Source organism: Miniopterus natalensis, chromosome 17 (assembly GCF_054644295.1).
Source record: "Miniopterus natalensis isolate mMinNat1 chromosome 17, mMinNat1.hap1, whole genome shotgun sequence".
NCBI lineage: Eukaryota > Metazoa > Chordata > Mammalia > Chiroptera > Miniopteridae > Miniopterus > Miniopterus natalensis.
Window position 1 is genome coordinate 38302642 of NC_142097.1, and position 26502 is coordinate 38329143.

At 44.7% G+C, this 26502-nt stretch overlaps 1 protein-coding gene across 1 annotated transcript in view; it reads left to right on the forward strand.

Annotated features, from left to right (window-relative positions):
- Positions 1 to 26502, forward strand: part of CEP112 (centrosomal protein 112) — a 214867-nt gene that overhangs the window by 182150 nt on the left and 6215 nt on the right. Inside the window, exon 23 of the mRNA XM_016214517.2 lies at positions 1065 to 1154. Within this exon, the coding sequence (XP_016070003.2) occupies positions 1065 to 1154 (90 nt within the window). The remainder of the gene's footprint in view (positions 1 to 1064; positions 1155 to 26502) is intronic.

The window sequence follows — 26502 nt, forward strand, 5'->3', positions numbered from 1 at the left end:
CTTCTCGCAGACACCCATGTGACTTGCTCTCATCTTCTTTAGGTCTTTCCTCAGTTGGGCCTTCTTGGGCCATTGGTTTAAAATCACAGCACCCCTCCCCAACCCCACTCCAGAATATCCTCCTTCCCGGCTTTATTTTTCCTCTGCACTTGCCACTGACATATCATACTTACGATTTGCTTATCAGCTGCCCCTAATATAGTGTAAGCTTCATGAGAGCAGGGAACTTTTTTGTCTGTTTTCTTTCACTGCTCTTTCTGACTGTAGTAGGTTCTTGACATATAGCAGAAACTTAAGAGTCTTGAGTGAATTAATTTTGTTTTGAGAATTTGGCATCTTTGTAGTTATCTTGTGTGTTCCACTCACTGTAAACTTCTACATATTATATCTACAGTTACATCGGGTGGTTTGAATGGACTGTTTCTTTTCTAGTTCACCTCTTTACTTAAAATAGTAATTGATGTGATAATTACTGATCTTCATGGTTTGTAAGTTCTCCTTCTTAACCTGGATTCTGTTTCCCACAGCTATTTGGCAACTGAAAGAATTCATTTCTGTTCACTTCTCATAGGTTCCTCAAATGCTATACCACCCTCAATGACCTAGTAGAGAAATTCCTTTAAGGTCATTATAAGTAACTCAAGTTGCCATAGTATAATTTTGAAAAGTGTCACATTGGCCCAGTATTGCACTTCCTAGCTATCAGGACACTTTTTGGGGTGTACGTGTACTCGCAGGTGTACCGACTGAGCTATTTTAATTAGCAGCTTTGTGCTCATTGCATGCTTGTGGCTCTGTCCTGGGAACATAGGGGGTGTTTTTATAAAATGCACTGACACCTGCTAATGTGTCTGTTTTATAAGTTTGGGATTTTTTTTACTAGTTCCTAAAGTGGAAAACATCTGGGACCAGCACTTCAGATCTGGTTTGTTTGCCTGAACTCTTTGGAACAACACTAATAGGCCACAGATCTGAGGCCTTTTTGATGCCAGTTCAGGTGATAAAACTTTTGTTTCAGGGGCGCCAGTTCTTCGTGCTGACGTGTCTGTCGCTCGCTGTTTCAGGCCCTGCGGGACGAGCTGGAAAACCGCGCGAACCAAGTGCGGTGCGCCGAGAAGAAGCTGCAGCACAAGGAGCTGGAGGCGCAGGAGCAGGTACCCGCAGCCCGGCCCCGGCGCCCCCCCGCAGCCGAGCGTGTGTGTCCTGTTCCCACGGGGCGCGCCGCGCGGAGCAGAGGACCCCGCTCCCGCCCGCAGAGCCCACAGCGGCTGCTGCCTCGCGAGACCAGGAGGCTGCCGGGAGGGCAGGCTCTGCGCAGGGCCTCCAGGCCAGGCTCGCTTCTCTGACATTCTTGGGGCTCTTCCTGTGTTGACTTCGCCCTGAAGGCAATTCCAAGGCGCCTCATGCAGACCTGGCAGCACCCAGAGGCGGGAGGGACCCCCCCCCCGTTCCCAGGGGCCCCTCCTGAAGAGGAAGGAGACCCTTCCCCACCCCCCAGCGCACACCCCCTCCCTTCGCCTCATTGGCCAGAACAGGTCACATGCTAGGCCTGGCATGTCCAATCCCTGGCGAGAGGACTGGGACCGGAACCAGCCTAGACCAGTCAGGATCGACCTGCTGGTAATGGCCGTGGGAGAGGGAGGGTTCTCAGCCCACCGGGTGTCACCTCGTCGCGTTAGGCTCGAGGGACCGGGTTGTCCTTAGAGATAGACATCGCATTCTCTTGAATCCTAATTTTCTCTTCTTTCCGTCCGTGATACTAAAGAGACAGATCTAATATAACCAGAATTACCTGGCTATGGCGATAGCTAATGACCTATTTCATTTTCCAATGGCAGGACTATTTCTATTCAGTTCTTCTGGTTATAGTGAATTATTCCTTGTGGTAATTTTGACAATTTAAACTGAAAAGTCAACAATGTATCAAGAAGCCTCAGGAGCCTCAGTGAAACCTTTACAGATGCCTTGTCCTCGGCCCCTGGGTGCAGCGTTGCGCACATTCCTCAGGAGCCACCAAGCCTTAAGCAGGGGCCCGCCGCGGGGGTGGGGACTCGTGTGTACTTGGTCTGGTAGTGAGCTGCGTGCGGGGGGCCGGCGGGCGTTCTGAGGGGGGGGAGCCGGGGGAGCCCAGCCAGCATTCCCACGGGGGGGGGGCGGGGGAGCGCTGAGGCAGGGCCTGCAGGAAATCTCGTCTCCGGAGGGGTGTACAAACAGAACCTCAAGGTGGGGGGATGTAAGCACCTGACAGACGCTGAGTGTTAATACCGAACGACCGCCTCATAACTCCTTCTGCTCTCTAACGTGCACCCAGCGTACTATGCATATCCTGTAGATATGTATCACGTATATGTGGCATGCATAAGTATACACATATATGTATTGCATAGGGCCTGTAGGATCACAAAACAAGATAACACTAGAATGAAAAAAATTAGTAACTACACTTCATCAAAGGCCTACCAAAACGTCATACACGTTAGTTCATTCATGCTGATCACAACCATATGAGGCCAGCATTATGGTCCCCATTTCACAGAAGGCACAGTGAAAACCAGAGAGGTTGAGTAACTCATCCAAGGTCATAGAACTAGTAAATAGTCCAGGTGGACTCAAGCGCACATTTATCTGAATTCCAGACCTTTGCTCCTTTTACGACACTTTTAAAGTTACATTTCTAGTTCGTAAAAAAGCTGCATAGCAGAGACAGGGCAAGTACATTTATTAAGGATGGCAGGAAAGCAAACATGCCACTCCAGACACCTTCACAGTAGCATTAACCCTCCCCGGGGAGGGAACAGCAAAGAGCAGAGGGAATTGAAAGCAGGTTGGGCATGGCCACAGGTGAAAACCCCCCTCGGATGGCAGTGTGGTGTCCGGGTGCAGTGGCACAGGTTCCCTTGTCACCGAAGGTCAGCTGGCCTCCGCCTTCTGTCTAGGACACTTAAAACTGAGGAAGACAAGCTTCCTAAAGGCAGGAAACAGGGCTCCCTGGAGGACTGATTTCTCCAGTGTGTGATAAAATATGACTTAAGGTAAAACTTTGTTGACATCACTCTAATTCATGGCAAAACTTCACACAGAAAACTCCATCATATGCTGAGAGTGGGGAAATTAAGAAATCCCAGATGAACAATGGGGAAGGACTCAGGAACCACTTCCGTCTCTTTCTATCGACTTCTTTTTGATCATCAAAGTTGCTTTCATCTTTGTAGTGACAATAGCTAGCTTTTTAGACTATTTCTTACACTAATTCCTGATAGCTTCTATTAGGCTACAAGTTTACCAAAGAAACGTCAGGAAATACCCCTGGGTAACGCTGCATATTTCATAGTCTTTGCAACTATGTTGGGTTCTTTCCACAAGATCCTAGGGTGTCGCTGGGAAAAAATGCCAATTGCTTCAACAAAACTGAAGAGCAGATAAGGGGCACTTGATAAATACTGCTCATATTAATTTAACTTTTATTTTTATCTAAATTTGATCTATGCCCCCCTTTCAATTTGTGACACTAATAGAAGTAGTCAAAATCATTACAAGTATTGTCCTGGCTGGCATGGTTCAATGGTTAGATTGTTGGCCCGCTCAGCCAAGGGCCACGGTTCAATTCCTGGTCAAGGGCACGTACCTGGGTTGTAGGTTTGACCCCAGTGCCTGTCTGAGAGCATGCTGGAGGCAACCAATCCATATGTCTCTCTCATGTCGATGTTGCTCTCTCTCTCCCCCCCTTCCCTCCTCCCACTCTCTCTAAAAATCATTGGAAAAATATCCCCAGGTGAGGATTAACAACAAAAAGAGTAATAATAATAATAATTAGGAGTACTGTCCTGTACATTTTTACGGTCCGCTTATATGTGAGCTTTCTTAGGATAGTTAAAATCTTGAAACTGTTGCACATGATTTTCTTTTTTTGCCTCTGTCAGAGCCAGGCAGTCCCAGGCACTGGCCTGACATCAGCCAATCGAACAACTGAAACGTGTGCAGATCGGCTTCTTGAAACTTCCTTCTCTTCCTTTCCAACCAAATTTATTATCCCGATACTAGTTGCATAAAGAGTCAAAATTGAAACTGGCAGAATTACAAAGGACAATTTCCTGGGCTTCTTTTTTTAACTCGCTTGCTTTAAAAAAAAAAAAGCTTAAACTGTTTCTGTTTTTCATTTACGAAAAATTCCTATGTTTTGATTCTATAAAAACAAAAAATGAATGAGGCATTTTAAAAGTTGTGTTTTTAATTAAAAACAGAAAGCTGCTTCTCATCAGGTCTTGATGGGTGGTATCCTTGCTGCCCACCCCTCGCCTCGGTGCCATCAGCTCTCCTAACTCCTCACCCGGGCCGGTTGGTCAGCACCGGTTCCAGAGGAGGCCTGGTCAGCATCGTCACAGAGGGTTAATTTGCTCCTTCTGCAGGTTCAAGAGAGGCCAAATAAAATTAGGAAACACTACCTTTCTATCTAAGCCAGCCTTACAGAAACACAATCTGTTCTGTAATTCATAAATAGTAAAGTCATTAAAAATCATCATTATTTTTATCCATACCAGGAGTTAATAATTTCTGATTCCAGATAAGATCTGAGCAGGATCCTGTAATTGCAACAAACAAGGGGAGACCAGAGCTCTGATCCAGCTTCCTCATTGTGCAAGGAAACTGAGTCATCGGGAAAGGATGTGAGTGCCCTAACAGGGCAGTGGCACACCACTCCTGCCTATGTGGTATGTGGGCGGCTCACTCCCAGGACACTACACTTTCCATTAGCGTGAACGCTGTGTAAAATGGATATGTCCTGTATCGCTCTGGTTCAGGGACGTGTAAAACTGAGTCTCATTCTCCAGAGCAAACAATGTTTCATTATTGGCAATGAGGCTAAGTAATTTGCTAACCCTTCCCAAGATAATTCAGTCTGCAAATTATGGAAAAGACAGGGAAGAAAATAAATAGTTTAAAAATTCACTTGGTATTCTTAATACGGTGCAAAGTATATATTCGTCACAGAGGCACTAAACAATGTCAGATTTTAACCCCATATAATGTAGATAATAGTACACATGCAGCAGATCCCCTGGTTGGAAGTAGGTATCTTAAGTTTTGAAAGTATTAATAGCTTTGATTACATTGGTAGCTCAGTTTCCCAGAAGCTTATTTTAGGTAAATTAGTGAGAAAAAACCGTGAGAGATCTCCTAATAAATAAAATTCAGCGCTGTCCATTTCTCAGCAGGGTCCTACTATTTTCATTCAACTTTTGACAGGCATATTGTGCTAGGCAATGGTAGGTGCTGAGAAGACGCAAAAATGAGTAGATTGGGGAGGAGTTTACAGTCTGTTAGAGCAGAGGAGACATGTAAAATGTAGGCGCCACACATGCAATTTGAAGGAGTCTCTCTCTTATCCTTCTAAATGGTTCGAGGTTCAGAATCACAAATGTGGGAAGAACAGCACTGGTCCTGCTTCCATCCTTCCAGACCCGGTGAGGAAGGGAGAGGAGGATCTTCAGCTGGTGAAGGTTGGGTCCCACTGTCCCAGGCAGGGCTTGGAGTTTGCTGACACACTGTGGTCTCAAGACCCTGAGGCCCTCAAGGGAACAGGGTCCTTCCAGGCAGGACAGTCCAAGGAGGGGCCACCGGGGCTCCCCCTCACCTGTTGCCCCAGGCAGCTCCTGGAGTGCCTCTCGCTTTCTTGTCAGTGTTTTAGCAGCCAGCTGCTCTGGTTTCGAATCTTATCTGGTGTGTCTGAGTGTTAAGGGTCTGGACTGTGCAGGCACAAGTAACCCATAAATTGTCTTAAAATATACAGCGAAAAGCCAGTCATACTTAACATTTCAGTCACAGCTTTGCGGTGATTGAAATGACCTATATTTAGAGCCTAGACACATTAATTAATTTCAGAGAATCTAGCAAGTGAAGACAGGCTCAGAGGTGATTGTGTGTATTTGGGGAGGAGCAGAGGTTGTCCCAGAGATGGCTACCAAGCATGGGTTGGGGGGGGGCAGGAGAGGTTTCAGGACCAGAGTGATCCAGTGGGAAGACTGCTGCTTCTCAGTCCACTTTTGTCACTGCTAGTCTTGGATACAATGCTAGGGACTTCAGCCACTGGTCAGCAAGCAGTTGTCAGCATTGAGGGTTTTTTCTTTAACTCAGTAGCATTATCTGATTGCATTTGTGCCTTAGAAAGGTTAATGTGACAGTAGGAGATAAGATGGACAAGTGATGAAAAGGGACAAATCCAGAGGGTATGGCACTGAAGGTCATACCACCAGCCACAGAGAAATCAGGGCTTAACCTGGGCACAGGCAGACCTCCTTTTATTGCCTCATTTTATTGCGCTTCCCAGATGTTGTGCTTTTTTTACAAACTGAAGGCAAGACCCTCCACCAGCAAAAAGATTACGACTCCCTTTATTGTGATCCTGGCTTTACTGTGGGGGTCTGGAACCAAACCCAAATTATCTCTAAGGTATTCCTTTATTGTCAAGGGAGTAGAAAGAAAGGCAGAGATGTGAAGACTCACTTAAAATTCACAGATTTAGAGGGCAAAAGAAAGCAAGTATGTTAAAAATAACACCAAGTTTTTGAATTGATAAGCTGGGATATAGTGGACAATGACAGTATCATTTTTTAGACGTTGAATCTGAGATGGCGGCAGCAGGACATTCATTTGGAGACATGAAGTTCAAAATCTGAGTCTGGAACTTAAGGAAGAGCCCTAGAAATGTGAACATGTCTGGGTCATCTTGGGGACACAGCACAAGCCCGCTGGTGTGGGCGACACTGACAAGGAAGAGCAGAGAGATAAGAGGGCCGTGGGCAGAGCCAGGGGCAGGACCACACTCGGGACCAGAGAAAGCAGGGGGTGTACAGAGAGGACTTCAAAGGAGTGGATGGTCAGGGAGATAAGAGCAGAGCCAGAGAATCGGTCATGAAAACCAAAGAACTGGACTTGAAGCTCTCGGGGGGAAGGGCCGCCTGTCATCTTCATGGCGTCTGCCAGCCCTTGTTGGGTTGAACTGCTCTGGAGAACCTTTGCTGCCCTGAGTCTTATCCTCAAAATGGCCTTGCCCCCCGTTCCTCTCATCTTGCTCTTGCAGCCCTTTCTGTGACCTCTGTAAAGGTTTCCCATCAACTCCCCCTCGAGAGACGCATGCTGTCTGAGGGTGTGCTCCGAGCTGGGACCAGGTCGTGTTTATCCATCAGCATTTAGCCTAGTGGTGCTCAGGGAGTTCACAGACCGAAGCAAGGAAGGAGAGGGAAGGGGGCAAGGGGGAGAAGGAGGGAGGGAGGGAGGGAGGGAAGGGGGGAGGGCAGGCGGGAGGGAGGACTGGCCTCATCATGTGCTACAGGGAGTTTAAGGGGAGGACTTCCAAAGTCACCAAACTGAGGGCGTTACAGATCCTTAGGACTGTGCCTCCTACATATATTCTAAGTAGACTTTTTCTTAATATATTATTGTTTAGACTTTTGTTAAAATAAATACTGTAGCTATTCTTTTATAATTTTCATCTGGGGTGAGGAGGACCATTGAGTCTTCTCCTTAGCTACTCCCCAGACATCATCGCACCAAAAGGGCTGCACCTCAGGGAAGCGCAGAGAGGCCTCAAAGGCAGCACCCCCCCATACAGCCACCTTTTCCCTTTTCTTCCTCAGTAATTTTTTCCAGCTTAATTGAGGTATAACTGACAAATTGTAACTATTTAAAATGCACAACGTGATGAGTTGATAATACACTGTGAAATGATTGCCACAATTAAGTTAATTAACACTCGCATCGGCTCACATAATTCCTTTTTTGTATGTGGTGAGAACACTTAAAATCTACTCTCTTAGCAAATTTCAAGTATACACTACAGTATTATTGACTGTAGCCTCCATGTGTGCCTTAGATCAGGAACTGTCTTGTAACCGAGAGTTTGTACCTCAGACCAGCATTTCCTGGGTCCCCCCCATCCCCTGTTACCCGCCCCTCCCCACACCCCACCATTCTATTCCATTTCTCTCAGTTTGACTCTCTCCTTTTCTGTTAATCCCAGAGATGAGTGAGATCTTTTCTCTGTCAGGTTTATTTCTCTTTGCATAATGTCCTCTGGATTCGTCCACATTGTCACAAGTGCCATGTGGCCCCCCTTTCTGCTCCGCTCCACAGCAGGGCAGATTTTCCTTCCAAATCTCCTCCATAGCGTGCCCCAGAGCCCGGAGCGAGAAGGACACCAGCAAAGTCCTTGTTTTCTCTGCAGTAAACTCAGCATTCTATCGCTTCTCCCCAGCTTCTCGTGTCTGAGAATGAAATGTGGCCCCTGCGGTCTCAGTAGCTGGAGGGTAATGTTCGACATCTCCGAGTGCCTGAGCTCATTCCGCCCTGTTAGCCCATTTCCACGATTACCATTTTTATTTCCAAAGAATGCCTGCCTCGCGCAGTGCCCAGTGATCTGCCGGGAGTGACATGGATTTTAGGGGGACCAACATCAATCTATTTCAAGCGTTCATTGGCTAGCTCTGCTTATCTTTAGACTACTTCGGCCCCCACAAGATGCTCTGCAGACAGAAAATCAATGAAGCAATAATTGTGACAATTGTTGAAGGAAGAATTGGTCTTTTACAGATTTCCAAGCCTTTAGTTTCCATTTTCCATAATGGATTTTAAAACTTCACAGCCTTAGCTGCCGTTGACTAACGCATCTGCAGTGAAATCTATTTGAAAGTACTAACAGCTCCAAACTGTGTTATCCCAAAGCACATTATGAAAACAGGAATAATCGTTGCAACAGAAATATAATTCAAAGACTTTTATTGACTTTTCATGTTTAATGGTTATTATTCTGGCTTGTTTCAAGTAATCTTAATAACCGCAGTTTATTTACAAAATTCAGACTAATTCTTTTGTTCCCATGCCAACAAAATACATTTGTTCCCAGACAGCTGGTGTGATGCATCATTCCAAAATCTGAGTCGTTATGAGGGATGCAACCGCATTTAATTTTGGCCGCACCTCATTGTCAATGAGAGTTGGAACCCTCGCCTGTTTTCTGAAAAACACTTGAAGCACGGTGTCAGGGACATGAGCATTTTCATTAAAATATGCATCTCATCAAAGCATTCCCTGTAAATCAGTTATTCTAGGAGATTTTAGTGGCAAAGCCAGTTAGACATTTGTACCCCAAACCACCACTTAAAACTGTGCCTGATGATCACAGGCCATTTTTAAAGGGTAACTGAAAGCAGCCCCTCTGGGCTGGATGTGCTGCGAGTCTCTTCATCAGTCTCTTCATCGTTTTCCTGAGATTCTCTTTGTTTTGAACTTCCCTGGGCTTGTTGGGCTGCGGGAGGAGAGAGGAGGTGGGTCCCAGAAGCGACCACTGCGTCTTTTTCATCCTGCACTTTGCTGACATATCAGATCCAAGTGTCAGGGAAGCACCCACTGCGTCACTGCAGCTGTTTTTCCATAAAGCATTTTCTGCATTGTTGAAGTGGCTCTTCCTACGGGCAGTGAGCACGGGGTTCAGTGAGGATGGGGTGGGGGCCACAGGGCAGCACTGGCTGCTGGGTTCAGAGCCAGCCATGCCCGCCTGGGGCAGGGTCCGTCTTTCACTCCTGCAAGTGGACTGATGCGCTAAGACATTCTCACTTCTTCTGGTTTGATTTTTTTTTTTAATAGTTTTGGCTTTAATTTTAGTCTTTTTTAAAGTTATATTTTTAATCCAAAAGTGATTTCATACAGATGACTTACTCCAAACCAGTAAATTATGGAGGCACTTAAAAAAATAAAATAAAATCGGGAACCAAAGCTTAAAACCGCATTGTGTTCTAGTCCACCGTTCACAGCAGGTGGGAGAGCAGAATCACTAAGCGCTAACCTGGGTACTGAATATAGTTTCCCAGGAAGACGGAAAGCAGGCTGTCCCTGAGCAGTGTCCTGTCAGGGCAGTTACTAAGCATGGAATTCACGGGACTGAGGGGACAGCTGGGGAGAGGAACTAAAAGGAGATACACAGGGATGGGGAAGGGGGGGTGAGTCGGCGTGGTTACAAGGGAGAAGTGTGTGAGGACTGGTTACTGTGCTGGTCACGTTCAGAGAAGAGTATCACATATTCTGAGATGCCACTTCCTTGCAATTCCCTTTCTACTGTAGTCCAGCCAGAAGAGATCTCCTCCTGTTGAGAAAAAGGCTATTTTGAGGTGGAAGCAATTGAAATTGTTTATTGTCAAACAAATGATAATGCAGAGGTATTTAAGAGGCACCAGACGTCTATCAGTTTAAATTAGTAATGAGGAAAGAAAAATGATTTTTTTAATACAAAGGAAATTCAGAGGACTAAAAGGCCATTTGAATAGCCCTGGCCAGTGTTAGGCATCATCCAGTTCACTGAAAGGTTAATGGTTCCATTCCAGGTCAGGACACATGCCCCGGTTGCGGGCTCGATCCCCAATAGGGGGCGTGTAGAAGGCAGCGATCTATGTTTCACTCTCACACAGATGTTTCTCTCTCCCTCTTCCTTCCTCCCTCTCTAAAAATAAATTTAAAACTCTAGAGAGAAAAAAACAGATTTACATAACTAAAAAAAAAAAAGACCATTTGAATATACTTGCCATGTAGATAACCTTTTGGATTTCTATACAGAATTAGAGGGCATAGTTCCAGTTGGAAAAAAATATTATAACATGTTCAATTGCAAAGAATGACTTATCAAATCACATGGGAACGTCAGAACTAGTGAAAAGTGTAGCATTATTGCCATTACTAAAATTTTGTGAAATACACTTATTTGAATTAGACAACCTAATACCTACTCAGCTCTCAGCATGTAGACATGACATAGAAAACCTCTCCTCCAGGAGCTTCTATTACTGTAATACGGGAACACAGATCATTTTAGAAGATCCACTTTTGGTTTTGTGTGCAAGATTTGTACTCAGATTTATTCAGAAGGGGTGAGGAGAAGCAGGAGCAGAGAGCACTCTGTCAGAAGATTTTCTCATCTTTGATTATTAAGAAGGGAAGAACTTGCAACATGTTGGGTCGGTCTCAACAAACTTATGTGGGGGCTATTTCCTGTGCAGGTGGATAGCAAGGCGTTTGGAAAGGAAAGGGCACAGTTGTCTGTATCGTCTGTCTTGGTGCTTGTGCTGGTTCTTACAGCAGGAAAAAGGATCTGGCAGGTGCAGCTTCAGGCCTGGCACCCCCTGCAGGAACAGAGAAGCATTCATTTTGTTCTTCTACCTTTCTGCTTTAAGATTTTATTTGAATGAATGTCCTTGCAGGAAAAATGAGGAAAAACGGGAAAACTAAACTGAATGATTCCAAATATTTTATTTTAGCACATAAGATTTGGAGGTTTTACTTGACTTAATAGAGTAATGTAAATAAGATGGTAAACTGAACGTGTCATGGTACCCAAATCTGTTTTTTTTCTATAGCTTTAAATTTATTTTTAGAGTGAACACTTTTTCTAAACTCATAAGTGACACTTCAGCATTTCAATTCAATTCACCAAATATTGACTGAGCACCTACTATATAGCAGGCCCTTCGTTGGCTCTGATATACATTGATGAGCAAAACAAAAAAAATCTTATTCTTGTAAAGGCTACATTTTAATGATAGGTTTTTTTCATTTCAAGGATGCCTTTTGCATTTCTACATAAATTATGTGCTTGACTTGTCAGTTTCTAATAAGCGTTTTAGTCCATGAACATAGTATATCCTTTTGGCTTATTTAAGCATTCCTTAGTTCCTCTTGTTATATTTTTATCATTTTATGTGAAGATATCTTGCACATGTTAGATTTATTCCTATGCACTTGACATAATATGATGATAGATTATGGCATTATTTTTAAATTTTTATTTTCTTACAGTTTGTTGCATGTTCTCACTGAATTTTGTTATCATAGTTTGCAGACTTCATAAAACAAATTGGAATATTTCCTCTTTATCTGTTTTCTGGAATAGTTTGTGTAATATTGATAATATTTCATCCTTGAAATGTTTGATAGATGAAGCGACCTGGGCCTAGAATTTTCTTTGTTGGAAGACTTTTCAGTTAATTAGAATAAGCTTTCTTTATTGGTTATAGTATTCAGATTTTCTGTTTTAACCTCTGCCTAATTATCTCTCTCTTCTCTTTTGGGGGCTATAATTATATGTATCTTAGATCTCCTAACTCTGTTTCCTATGTTCTGTGTTTATTCTGTATCTAGATCTACATCTACATCTACATCTACATCTATATCTATATCTATTTTATCCAGCTTCTGTCTCACTATTCTCTCCTTATCTATGTCTAATCTGCTTTTAAACCCATTTTTAGTATTGGTTATTATATTTTCCAGAGCTGGATATTCTCCTTTTTAGTTTCCTAGTCTGTGCCAAAGTTAACAACATTTTTCTTATTTTGTTTTACATATTTATCTTGGTATTTTCAAAATCTGGGTCTGATAACCATTATCTAGAGTTCGCATGCATCTTATTTCCTTGTCTTGTTTCTCTTGGCTTTTGTTCATACTGTCTTGCTTCCTTGTGAATCTGACTATTTTTTATTAAGTGCCAGATATTTTATATGGAACTTTATAGAAGTAATTTGAGACCTAGGGTAATGTTATTTTTTTCCTGGAAGGGTTTACATTTGTTTCCAGGTAGGCAGGTAGTGGCACTGCCCTCTCGAATGGCCTTCAGGGGTTGAGATGATCTGAAGTAGACTTCAGTTCTAGAAGGGGCTGGGCTGTTTCCAGCTCACCCCTACTTGTAGGGTGTAGCCCTTTGGGATCTACCCAAAGCATGGGATTTTAGCAGACACGCCCCTTCAGTGAGCCCTGGACTGCAATTTGTGTCTCCATAGCTTTTTTTTTGTGAGGCTGTTAAGAGATCTGTTCAGCTTCTCAGCCTCTCACCAACCACTAGAATTGGCAAAAGCCACTGTGTAAAAATGTCTCCAAGTGCCAGACTTACAAGCTGTCCTGATTTCTATCATCTCTAACATCTTAGCCCCATGAGTCTTCCATGCCTTGTTAGTTCCACACTTTGAAGCAGACTTGGGAGAGAATTATCTGAGCTTTTATTACTAAAAGTGAAAATCCAATATTTGCATTTCTGTGAATTGCTTGATCACATTCATTGCTAATTTTTATCTATTGATTTTGTCTAATTTAATCTGTAAAAATTTATTCAATATACATTCTGTTTATTAATGATTAATTAGTTAAATAAGTTGCAAATACTTTCTCCCAGTGGCTTATCTTTTAACTTCTGTATTCAATATTTTCATTTTTTGAGAATTATTTATCTTTTTTTTCTTTGTGGTTTCTCAGCTTGCTTAGGAAGGTCTTTCCTACCCCAATATTATAAAATAGATTCTCTTTATTTTCTTCTAGTACTTTAAATAGTTTTGTTTTACACATTTAACTCTTTAATCCACCCGAGATTTATTGTTATATATTATGTAGGATAAGGATTGTGGTAGACAAAATAGCTTCCCAAGAATCTTCGTTCTCTAATCCCTGGAATCTGTGAATATTACATGGCAGAAAGAGACTTTGCAAGTATAATTAAAGTTACTAATCAGTGACCTTAAAATAGGAAGGTTTTATCTCAGATTATTGGAGTAGTGAGCCCCATCTAAATAGATGGCTACTTAAGGGCAGAGAATTCTGTCTGGCTGGAGACAGAATAGATGTGGCAGAAGGGGAGGTCAGAGAGATGCCAGGTGTGAGAAGGATTCATGTATCTTTGCCGATTTAAAGTTGGAGGGGACAGTATGAGGAAGATGCAGGTGGCCTTCAAGGGCTGAGAGAGGCTCCCAGCTGACAGCCAGCAAGGCAATGGGGATATCAGTCCTACAGCTGCAAGGAACTGAATTTTGTCCACAACCTGAATGAGCTTGAGAACAAATTCTCCCCCAGAGCCTCCAGGTAAGCTAGGCCAGCCAACACCATGATTTTGGTCTTATGGTACCAAAGCAGTTGGGGTTCATTGTCATAACAGCTTTGAAAGGGAAGAGAAATTAGTCATTAATAACAGGCAGCAGTAATAGAGTTTCTCTCAATACCAAGCAAAGTCAGACCGGTTCATGATTTCAGTGAAGAGAGAAGGGTCAGCTGCCCCTCTCCCCAAATGTTAGTTTCACCAAACTACTTGCTGAAAACTTACATTAGTGGGGAAGTGAAGGTTCAGGTGTCAGGGACCAGAACTTTATTTTTCAATTAGAGACTTATTAGTGCAAGTTATCCCTCAAAATGGTAACTCATCAGTGTCTTTACTAAAGGAAAGTTCTGCTAGGTGAGAGCGGTGAGAAATTTGGAAATATTGGGCACCAGATGGGTGAGGAGGAGGGCGAGATTCAGGGGTGGGTGGGAAGACAAAGGAGGGCCCAGGAGAAGGGCATCACTGGGCAGTTTTGTCCAGGGCCGGCCTAATGGTCACAAATGGCTCATCCAGACCTGTCCTTGGCTAAAAGGGTGATACTGACTCCTGCCATAAACCAGTGGCGCTAAATTGAGAGAAGAGAAACTGTCCAATCTGAACGAAACTGGAGAGGAAGGAACCCCTCTTTGTCTCCAACCCAGGACAGAAGGGAAGGGGCCTAACTCGGTGTTGCTGTGGAGAGCGCTTTGACTCCTTTCCAGCTTGCGTAATCCCAGGAACATTGCTCACCCAAAGCCACGTGGAGTCGGGTGGTTTTAGAGTTTTCTCGGCCCTTGTGGTTATGAATTATGTAGACTTTTAGTGCTTAACTACAAACAGAGGATTTTCCAGGTGGGGGAGCAGAGGTATGAAAAGAAAAATGGTGAAATACAAGTCACTGGGGTAATACATTCCCTTGGATGTGGGTAGAGAGCTCCTGACTGAGAGCCCCGGGCTTACTGTGGCTATGGAACGGCTCAGCATACCTGCAGGGCCCTGGGGACGAGGCCAGGAACAGGGCATAGAGGTTTTTGACATGTGAATTGTTTACAAGGTAAAAACAAAATAAAAAATAAAACCTAGCCCTGCCACCAACTTTTCGTTTATTGAATGTAGTGACTCCCCTAAGAGCAGTGTCCCAGGCATTGGCTCCACTCAAGGGCAGTAGCTGCAACCCAGGCAGTGAGAGGCCTGATGGATTCTACGATAGCTTCACAACTGGGTACTTTGTCCTTCGTGGTTCTTCAAGTTAAGTTTATCCTCGGTATACAAATATTACAAACTGAGCTTAATCCTGTTTCCATTTTTGTCTAACTAAATGCATGAAATTTAAAATATACCTGTACCTAAAATTAATTACCTCCCTAACACTACTGCTAACTTTTGTCTTTGTGAGACTCCTCTCAACAGACCTTTTTGGGGTTTTTTTTTTGCATGAGAGTAGGAATGTCCTTTAAATGCATATCCTTAATATGATAAACTATAGAGGTGCAAGAAAAAGGAATATAGGATTTGGGAGTTTGGGGTTTTGTTTAATTGATTTTCCTGTTTTGTTTGGTTGGTTGGGGGCTTTTGTTTGTCTTTCCTACTTTGGGGGGGATTGTTTTCTAGAACATCAGGATGGGACCACAGTTGTAGTCAATCCTACAACACAGACTGACTCAGTGATATCATTTTCTCCCTCACCCCCTCACCCTGAAGTTGTGATCGCTCTCTGTAATTCACTGGGTCTCTACATTGGGTTCCCTGGACATTTTCCCAAGCTTGTTCAACCATTAGCCTTCTGGACTTCTGGGTTTAAATACTGTCAGATCGGATTTAAATCACATGTTAGGGCTTGGTGGGTCCATCATTGTCCTCAATTTAAGAAGCATTATAGAGGTCACGACATTGCTACAAAGAAGGTGGCACTAATCCCTCACTTTATAAAGGGGACGCTGCGGTATGCGTTACGGCGAAGGCACCAGCCGAGCCCAGCCCGAGCCCGAGCCCGAGCGCCAGCCGTGCGCTCATTTCCTCCGCGCCGTGTACTTCCAGGACGGGGAGCACAAAACCAGATGGAGGCTATTTTTCAAATACTCCTCTGACTTAGCATTAAATTTCCTTAGACCAGATGCCAGTGTTTAAATAATATCCTGAAGGATCCAAAGAGAAGAAATTACTCATCGTGTTTCATTCATATAAAATCTGAAATAAAGGGGAGAGAAGTACAAAGAAAGCAAAGGGCCTTGAATGTGCCTGACAGACTCACCTCATCGGAAAGGAGTATCGCCTCCCTGAGGAAAGCTCGGAAGTGAAGGGCTCTCTTTCCTTAATTATCAATTGAACAGCCCTTTATTACTAGCGCTTTTCAGTAAAAACAAAGGCAGACCAGTCTAGCTTCTCTGGCACCACAGTGTGGTTGTTTTCAGGAGACTGGGCAACGCTGGCGTTCAGGCGGCTGTCCTTTCGTGACTTCATTGCTGTGCTTGGCGGATTCATACCTCGCTCTCTGCAATTAGTTCTTCGATGGTCTGTGTCAATTAAGAGCAAATAACGAATCCCTGGTCTCTGAGTCGGGGGTTTTCTGTGGTGCTCCTGAGGTATGACCCAAAGCCTCAGCAAGCACCGAGCCTCTGGGTCCTGAGTCACACCAGGGCCACTCAAGGGCAGGTCAGCAGCACATTGGCTCTAGGTGTGTAGGTCACTTGTAAGAAAGAAGTTGTTTGCAAGCAAAAGGCCCCCACACAACGTAAAACAGAGGCCAGTACAAGGTTTTCCAGCAGTGGAGAAGGTCCATAGAGGTCAAAGAGCATGAACTGGGAGCTGACCTTATGAGAACAGTGTGTGTGTGTTATTGTTGTTAACTTTCTGCAGCAGCAGGAGACAGCGAGTGGTGGGGAGCACCCAGTGCTGGGGTTGGCCCAGAGGACCCAGCAATATGAGGTGTTGGTGTATAAAGTCTAGATGAAGTCAGCAGGGGAGTTCCTGCAGGAGCGAACCCATGAATTGGGAGGTGGGGTGGTGGTGAGCGACCAGAGTTGTGGTGGGGATGACAGGGAGGGATAGCAAGGCATCTGGGGAAGCGCACGCTGGCTTGGGGGTCGGAGATGTCAGGGCTGAATGATCCAGCCTGGTCACTGGGGTGTGGCAGTTTACACAGCGGCCATCATTATGCGCTGCCTCATTGGTTGGGCCAGTTCAGGCCCTGCAAAGTCAGGGCCCTTGGCAGAGAATCTCAGTCCCGGTCAAATAGCCCTTTAGAAATAACTGGTTGAAACTCACACTGGTTTAAACAAGAACAATTTTTTGGTTCATGTAACTGAGAAGTAGTTTTGGCTTCAAGGGAGGCTTAATCCAATTACTCAAATTATGTGACAGAAAGCCAGTTTTCCGTCTCCATGTTTTCGCTGTTTCCTTATTGTTGGCGCCATTCCTGCAAGTCCTTCCCTCGTGGTTGCAAGATGACGGCCCAGCAGTTCCGGGGCCTGCACTTCAGGCTCAGATGAGAAGAGAGAAAGTTTCTCTCCACTAGAGCTCCTGCGGGAGTCCTAGGCTTTTGTCTCATTGGCCTGAACTCTCATTCTAGCAGGGACCTTGAGCAGAAGGCAGGGGAAGGCTGGCCATGCACGTGAACTGGGCGAGTGAAGCAACCATCGCCTGGGCCCAGGCCGCTGGACCCTGGACCTGCAACAGTAAGAGAAAGCTGTGTCCAGCCACTGAGCCTCTGCCTCTAATGAACCTCCTGCCCCTACATCCTGTCTTAGCAGCGGGTGAGGGCTGGGCTTGCAACTGTAAAGAACACCAAGTGACGCAGTAGAGTGGGGGTGAACAAGTCTACAGTGAGAAACGGAAGTCATTAAAACTGAGGTGGCATTATGGGCTGAATGTTTGTGTGTCCCCCAGATTTATATGTTGAAGCCCTAAGTCCAGTGAGATGATGTTTGGAGATGGGCCTTTGAAGGTAATTAGGTCATGAGGGTGGAGCCCTTGTGATGGGATTAGTGCCCTTATAAAAAGGGATCTTGTGTCTCTCCATCATGTGAGGACACAGCCAGAAGGCAGCTGTCTGCAAGCCAGGAAGAGAGCTCTCACCAGGACCTGACCCTGCTGCAGCCACCCTGACCTTGGGCTTCCAGCCTCCAGAACTGTGGGAAATAAATGTCTCTGCAGAGCTCCACAGTTCTCTGCAGTCTGGGTTGACTTCTGGTATTGCCTTTATGCACCCCAGCATCTCTAGTTAAGTGTCGGCTGGGGTCTCTCAGCATCCACACCAACCACACACATTGCTGCCTTGGCCTGTGCTCTTTCCCTAAACCTGGAATGTCCTTTCCCCAGATTCCTGTGCATCCACCTGCTGTTCACCTTTGGGAATGCAACTCAACACCTCCCTCCTCCTGAAGACCCTGTTACACAATCCCGTGCCAGAAAGATCTTTTTCTTCCCCCAAATTTCTGTTACACTCATACTCAGTTTCCCTGTAGCTGGATGTGTGGTGTTTGTGGGCTAACTTTGCTTCCAAACAAAACTGTAAACTCCTTGACGACAGGGTTTGATGCGTCCTTCGTGCTCCCCACAGAGCAGAGCGCAGTCCAGGGTGGTAAGCTGCTGGGGGCTCAGCACTGATTAGAGGAGTGAAGAGGGAAATGCTGGTGGTGCAGTGGATGCATCCAGGTCCGTGCATGCTGTGGGCTGGGCCTCCTGGTGGCTGCTTCACCAGTCCTGGCCATTCCCCACCTAACCACCCACCTGGCTCTACTATCCTGTTGGCTTAGAATAGTTTAAATTGTTCCAGAAATCCTTGGATGGTAGTTGAAAGGCCTGTATGCCTAGGACTTGCCACCTGGTACCTTATCCTTAGACAGTCACACTGGCCACCCCACCTCCTGCCAGATGTCTTACATTTACCACATGTGGCCAGAAACACAGGTGAGCTGTGCCATGGGGAGATCAAATTTAAAATCTCAGAAAAATCTCCAAATTCCACTCCATCAAACAATTACTTTGTTAAGGAGAATTTAAAGTATATATCAACTTAATTTCACAATACAACAACCCTTATATTTCCAAGGTCACTGGACATGACAAGGGTCATACAAGCTACTTTTAGTCCAGGGAGTTGAGCTCACCTGGACTAAAAGTGTTCTGAAGGCCAGGAGGAAGCAAGATTAATTTTCTCAAAGCTGAACAAAATATTAGCATAATGCAAGATAAAATAGTATTCTTATCCCCAAACTCTTAAACACTCTGCTACCAGGGTCAGTTTTAAATACATGTGCATGACAAGGAGAAGGCATGAAATTACTGTGGAGCCCAAGTTACCCCTGAAGCTACACAGAGAGATCCTCAGGACAGCAGCCTCCAATGTGGGAAATCAGTGAAAACAAACCATCTAGAATTCTATTTGAATAAGAAAAGATGCCCTTTCTGTTTGTTTTCACTTACCAATGGGGTAGTTGAAATTTTCACCATAAGACGTGAAATATGAAGAATGACATTAGTCTTTACCTCAGCACGCAATGTTCTGATTTTAAGTTCGAATCTTCTCTGTCACTGAAGGAAAGAAGAAAGCTGCCAGGATGAGGGGGTGTCCCACAGCTCTGCCACCTTTCTTCTCTGTCCCTTTACTCTCTACCCAGAAATTCTTTGCGGACATCATCAGAATATGTTTCTAGATTGCGGTCCATTTTTAATACTTAAAAAATGTCTTCAACGGAAAGAACAGAATCTTTCTGCTCTTTGTTTGACCTTTGTTGGCTTGATGTGTTTTAAGAAAGTTCTGGGCAACAGTTTTCTAAAGAACACACCGAGGCATTGCTGGAGGAGCGCATGGTGAAAATAATAAGGAGGAGGCCCTTGCTCGGGCTGGCGTAACCATAGCTCCCCCCACCCAGTTTATTACGGGTGTGTTGAGTTTGTCCGTGTCAAGGACAACACACTTAAGTGTTTTAAAGATACTTGAACCATTTCTAACAGAAGACTAAGTGGACCAAGCCAAGGTAATCTTTATTCCCAGTTTATCTGATTGGTAAAAGGAGGAACCCAGTCTCTCTCAAAGACTGAAGGGCCCTCTCCCTGGCCCATCTCTCTGTCTGACCTAGAGCAGGCGTGGCTCTGGCTAGGTGAGCCCAGAGCCACTCGATCAGGTATGTTCCGCTTCACACACATGCCCGCCTGCTGACGAAGGTGGAAACAATGCCTTTATGTTGGCAGAAACAATCCGTGCAGTGTTCTCAAACTTCAACTAAATAATGACGTCATACTACTTTTTAAATAGGATTGATCTCTAGTAAAATGTACCACCTTCTCTCTGAGGACCCATAGTCCAATAGGAGAAAGCAGTGTATAAATCAGTAATTATAGTTTTGTGTGATAATGAAAGAAAAGCAGAGGCTTTGGGGTGAGGAAGACCTCAGGGTGGGTCCTAGCGCAGCTTCAGCTTCTGATTAGCTGTGTGACTGTGCATGAAAGGAAGCTCACTTTGCTGATTTTTTCATATAAAATAGCCATACAAGTATCACACAGAATTGGTGGGGCAATTAAATGAAATCTAAGGCATGGAAAGGTGCAGTAGGCACCTGATACACTGAAAACACGCAGTAAATGTCAGTGGTTGATGGTGATCATCATAACAATCACAACTGTCAGATGCATGAGATCCTGAGGCATCTTAGAGGAGGGTGGGTCACCTTGACTGGAAGACTGAGGGAAGGGTCCTGGAGAAGGTACCACCTGAAAACAGTGAGTGGCACTCCAGCTGATCAGGAGGAAGGAAGGGCATGGGAGGGGCATGGAACAGCATGTGCAAAGGCATGAAGCACACAGTGGGATTTGGGGAAATGCAAGTCATTATGGAACACAAGGTGTCCTGGAAAGTTAGGCTAAGAACTGATAAGAAGCTTCTTAGATTATCTGTGCCTAAGAGATTGTCTTCAATTTATAAGTAAAAAAAAAAAATCATTGAAGTGTTTTTACGGTAGAGGTGTGGGGGGCCAAGATGAACAGGTCTGCATTTTAGAGAAATGGGCAACAATGGAGAGTCACGTGAAGGAGACAAACTAGAAGCAGCTCAGCCACGCTAGGGTCCTTTTGCAAGTCAGCTGTATTGATCTCTGCTCAGAAACCTTGAGCTTCTCCTTGTCTTCAGAACAAAGCACGGCCTTGAGAGCCCTAACCACAGTCTCCACCTGTCTTGTTCATCCCCTGCACCACACCACTCCATCCCACCTTACCCCCGATAGTCCTTCAGCATCTTACACACGTTCCCCTGTATGTTTCCAGCTCTCTCCTCAGCCACCAATTTTTCCTCCCCCTTGTCTGTCTAAAAGTGCCTACTCACGCTGCAACAACCAAGTAGAACTCCATCTTCTCTAGAGACTTCCATCGTCCCACTGAGAAGTTTTTCGTCTCTTCTCTTCCCTCCCTTGGCCTAGTATACTTCAATTATGTATTTACATAGCTCCTTTTCACACGTGAAAAGGGTAAGCTTCCCAAGGGCAGAAACCACTTCACACTCGCTTGCTAGTCCACGTGGAGCTGTGCAGAGCACCACCCTCAGCCCTGGTTGGGTGTCGGTCCTCACCGTTGTCATGCGGAGAGCTTGCATAGAGTCTTGGGTAACTTCACACTCCCTCACTTTTAATTGAATGCAAGTTCCTTTTCTCTATGCTGTGTAAAGGTGAACACGTGAATTTAGTCAGTGGCTGTTTACAATGGTGTTTAGAAATGTTCTGCTCTGAGGTTGTGGGGTCCCTGTTCCCATTAGTTGGGAGGTGGGGGGATCCGTGCACCAAATCCTCATTAGTGTTAATTGGAGCTGTCTCAGTAGATCTGGGTGCACCAACAGGACAATGCCCGCCTTTGTGTTCCTGTCTTGTGTTGTGTGTAGAAAGCCCTATCTGGCGAGAAGTGCCTTCTCAGACATAAGGAGATAATTGGTACTTTGAGGGAGAGATTTAACTTATTTATAATTGTCGAGTTTAAGTATGCAGAATGGAAAGAGCAGTCAGAGCTTGCCTCCTTTGAAAGATGCTCTCAACCAGGTCAGACATCTTTGACTACATCAGGTATTTTGAATGATATCTAACCAAAGATTAGACATAGATACAACATATCAACAAACTAACTCCACCTTAAACTCTCCTCACTTGTAGCACAGCTGCTTACCCAACTCTCATGACTAATATACTGTGTAGATGGCTCCATGTCTGACATGGTCTTGTCTCCATCGGTCTCTGCGGCATCTGACACCTCACTGCCTCCCTTCCCTGTGAGACCCAGGGCCATGCTCCCAATCTCCTGACTTCCATCCCATCTCTCCAGCTCTTCCTGATCTTTCCCTTGTCCTGCTGCTTCTCCTGTGTCCTAAATGTGGAGCCCTTGGGGGTCTTTGCTCCTGGGAAATTCCTGTTCTCTCCTCCCCCCTTCAGAGAGCTCTTTCACTGCCAGGGCCTCAACTTCCTGTTCTGGTCACCAGGCCTGGCTTCTCTCATACACCCCAGGCCTGCATTTCCTCCTGAATGTCTCCTGGCCTCTCAAACTAAATAATTGCAAACCAAAATCGTGTCTTTTCCCCAACTCACACACAGACCAGTCCCTCTCCCATTGCCCTGTCTACAGTAGCACCCTTTTCTTCCGGGTGCGTGGCTGAGGGCATCCATGCTCATGAACTCATCTCTCCCTTCTATTTTCCACAAGCCAGCTGTCAGCTTTTCCTCTCTGGCCCTCCCTGGCTGCCACCTTAGAGCCAGAGCGCCTCACTCTCCTCGATCACTCCAGCCACCTCTGCTGCCCTGGCTCTCCTCTCCTGAGATTTCTTTATAACATTTCCAGATTCATCCTGCCCCCTCCTCACCTCCCAGCAACAGGTGGGCATGGTGCAGGGTAGATGTCAGGTTTCAACTCTGGCACTGGCAGTCACTCACCGGGAGCTGTCTCCTCATCTGTGAAATGGGCGTGATGCTCTCTTTGTCCCAGATTTTATCTAAGCATTAAACAGATCTTAACAGAATGTGGAAGATTATGTATGCATTCCTTAATACAGTGCCTGGCCTGGGTCAGGTGTCTGGAAGTATTGTTTTCTCTTGACCTTCTGTTTCCTGCTACATTATATTGAAACTTGCTGGCGGGACTTTTACTGCCCTCCATGATTTCACAGTGCCACCTACCTATTCAACCCTGGGTTTAGTCCGTCGTCAACTCGTTAAGACAATGTTTACTGTGTGCCAAGCGTTCCGACCTTCAGTGTACACAGAGGAAACATAAAATGGACCCCAGCCCCCACCAGCCTTACCGCACATCCGTCTCACTCCGTAAGTCTCCTTGGGTCTTACTCAATAGTCTGTTAAGTCTCAGGAGTCCTTTATTCCCCTTACTTGGAGTTTGGTCGTGTGTTGACAGACATTACCTGTCAGGAAATCTACAGAAGGGCCAATCCTCCCTCTCTCTGAAAGGAAGGTCGGGCACTATAAACAGAGGTGACAACCACCCTGTCCTTCCTCCCCCCCATCCCGGGGCGTTTTCTCCAGACCCTTCAGATATGTTCCTTGGAAGTGGGACAAGCTGCCTGCCTCTGACTCGTATAAAGCTGGCCCTCCAAGTGTCCATGTTCTCTAACATGTGCCTCCCAGACGCCCCCACTCAGCCACCCTCATCCCCTGCCCCTGGGATCTCGGCGCAGGCCACACCCTTCAAGACTTACACCAGCCTTTCCTCGACGGACGGGAGTGTTCATAGTGTATATCAACCTAAGAGAAGAAAAACATTAAGAATGATATTGTTAGGAGGAAAAACAGTAGAAATAGTAACCGAAAGTTTATATATTCTAGTGAGAAAAGAGCTGGCATTTAATTTCAGGAAAGTAATAGATGCGTGACTCCTTTCCTGTCGCAGCCCTGCAAATCCAGTGAGATAGTGAGTGAGGAGAAAGTGTAGACGAGGGAGCAGAGCGGGGATGAAGCTCCCCCCCTTCGGGGGAAATCTCTAAGATCACCTTTGATCTCAGCAGCCCGTAGGCCGGTGTTCGCCTCTGGTTTTCGCAGCTTTGAAGCCGGCCTGCTTATTAATAGCCACAGTGATGACAGGCTCAGCTCTTTGTATTCAGGGAAAGGTTATGATTGGTTTACTTGGGACACTGAAGATCCTGTCATCTTAAGACAAAGACTGACTTAACACCAACACGCATGTGCTCTGAGGTTGGGACTCATCCATTCACTCACTCAGCACATACTGCGACAGTGTGCCAGGCGCCATGCTGAGGCTGGGCTGCAGCAGCCAGCAGGGGAGACACAGTCCTCACCTGTGGCGCTCAGTCTAGTGGGGCCTCAGCCAGTGTCCTGTGAAGGGCCACATAGCGAATGTTTTAGGCTTTGCAGGCCACAGCGTCTCAGTCAAGACCATTCTGCTCTGCCATTGTCATGCCAAAGCAGCCAAAAGTAATCCATAAACAGTTTTACTTTAACATATGTCCAATTGGACCAAGCCAAGTTAATCTTAGTTACCACTTATCTGGTAAAAGGAGGAACCCAGTTTCTCTTGGAAGGCTGGGAGTGCTCTGCTCCCTCGCCCCGTTTCTCTCTCTGACCTAGAGCAGGTATAGCTCTGGCTAGGTGAGCCCAGAGACACGTAGTCAGGCATAGTTCAGTGTTTAGTGGATAAAACTGCGCCAACTGGTTGTCCCTGTGAGTTCCTTTTCCTTTTGGGGTGGAAGAAACATTTAAGCATTTGGAAAGATTATTTGAGATACAGCAGAGCATGGTGGCAAAGAATATATGTGCTTGGGAGTCAGACTACTTGAGTTCAAATCATGGCTTAGTGCTCTGTGCTTACTCCTTGGGATGTCAGAAGGATTCAACACTTATTAGAACACTTAGAATTGTATCTGGCACATAGAAAATACTCAAGTGTTTGCTAGTAGTAACATCTTACAAATAGAGTAAACTAGATTGGTTACAGTTTTCCATGTCTTTACTAAGGTAACAGGTTCTGCTTGGTGTAATGATTTTTAAATTCAGGATTTGAGTTTAAGGATTCAGAGTAGTAATATTTTTCTGATTGATAGTCTCACTTGTGGGTGAGGTAGTTTTAGATTTTCCAAGTGCTCATTTTAAGTTCACTGAAATGATAAAAACGAAGAAGAAAGGAGTGGACAGGAAGTAGAGATGCCTAAATCCTCACTAAAAGTTGGAAAATACGCATACTGAATTTAAAAAGTGATGTAAGGGCTAGTGGTGATTAAAGAGCAACCTTGCTCAATTTTCTGCTGTCTATGGCCTAGTGTCCAAGAGAGGGAGACCAGCCAATGTGAAAAGTGAAGTGGGGGCAAGAAAAATTAAAGTGTCGAGAAAACTATGAGCATTAACCAAAGGGCTTGAGTGCTTGGGCTTGACCTCCAAAGTACTCAAAAATGAGGGCACATGGGCCCCAAGAGCTGGCTCTCCCTACCTCAATATTCAGCAAATAGTTGATTCCATTAAAAAATTAGGTTTAATTTTTTTAAAAGAAAAGGGAACTACCATAAGACTGAGAGAGAAAGAAGGAATGTAAGAAAAAAGCAAATAAAAACATAGATTAAATGTGAAGTTACCCAAGAAATAGAGGGAAGGTTCAGACAAATTATAGTTCTTTATAACAAACAGTACTTCACAATGTCAGAGCATTTACAAAACATTCACATCTCTCTCTGTCAGGGAAAAGGCTGGTGTAGGAGGTAGAGAAGAAAAAAGAAGAGCTGTGTGTTTAAAGATGGTATAAGTCAACAGACAGATGAAAAGTGATCTCTCAGATCTGAGGAGAAATAGGAGACAAAAATCAAAAGGTTACAGAGATTGAAACCATATTAGAAGCAACAAAAATAGAAAAATCATAACTGAAAACATCCAAGGAAATACAGTGACCAGACTAAAGGAAATCCCACAAAATGAAAGGAAAATATAAAATAGATATAAAATTATAAGAAAGTAAAACAGTAGATAAAATTGTAATTACAGAAGATTATCACACAACAGCCTATACATGCAACATTTATGTTCCTGGAGAAGAATATAAATACAAAAAGATCCATGTATGATATGAACACGTAGAACAATAATAATAGGATACAAATAATTTTTTGAACAGAAGAAACTTTTCTTCAGAGAGTTGAATTTAAAGATGGGAAGGGCACACACAATGTCTCAGGAAAACTGATATAGAATAATTAGTACCAAAACGTGTCCCAGTGAAGCCACTGATCAAGGAAAGAGAAAATCATACAGGCATCCAAGCAGAGAAAGCAGGTCACATTCAACATGGGAGAAATTTTAGCCTGGCTCCAGACTCCACCATGGCTATATGTAATGCCAGCAGACATTGAAAAAAATGCTTCTACGTACTAAGAGAAAGAAAGTGGGATTGAAGCATTTTTATACCCAGCCAAGTTGTCTTTCAGAGGTACCGGCAAGTGCTTTCTTAACAAACAAGTTTACAACAAATGAACAGACATGCATCCTTTTTAAAAGAGTAGTAGCTCAGAATTTCAGAGCCAGTGTTGTGTGATAGGAAAATATAGTCAGTATAGTAGCCTGTGAATCCTCAATAAATGTTGCCCTTCAGGTCTGATTTATAAAGCATGTGTTTTCCTTTGCCTTTCATTTGAGTCAGCTGAC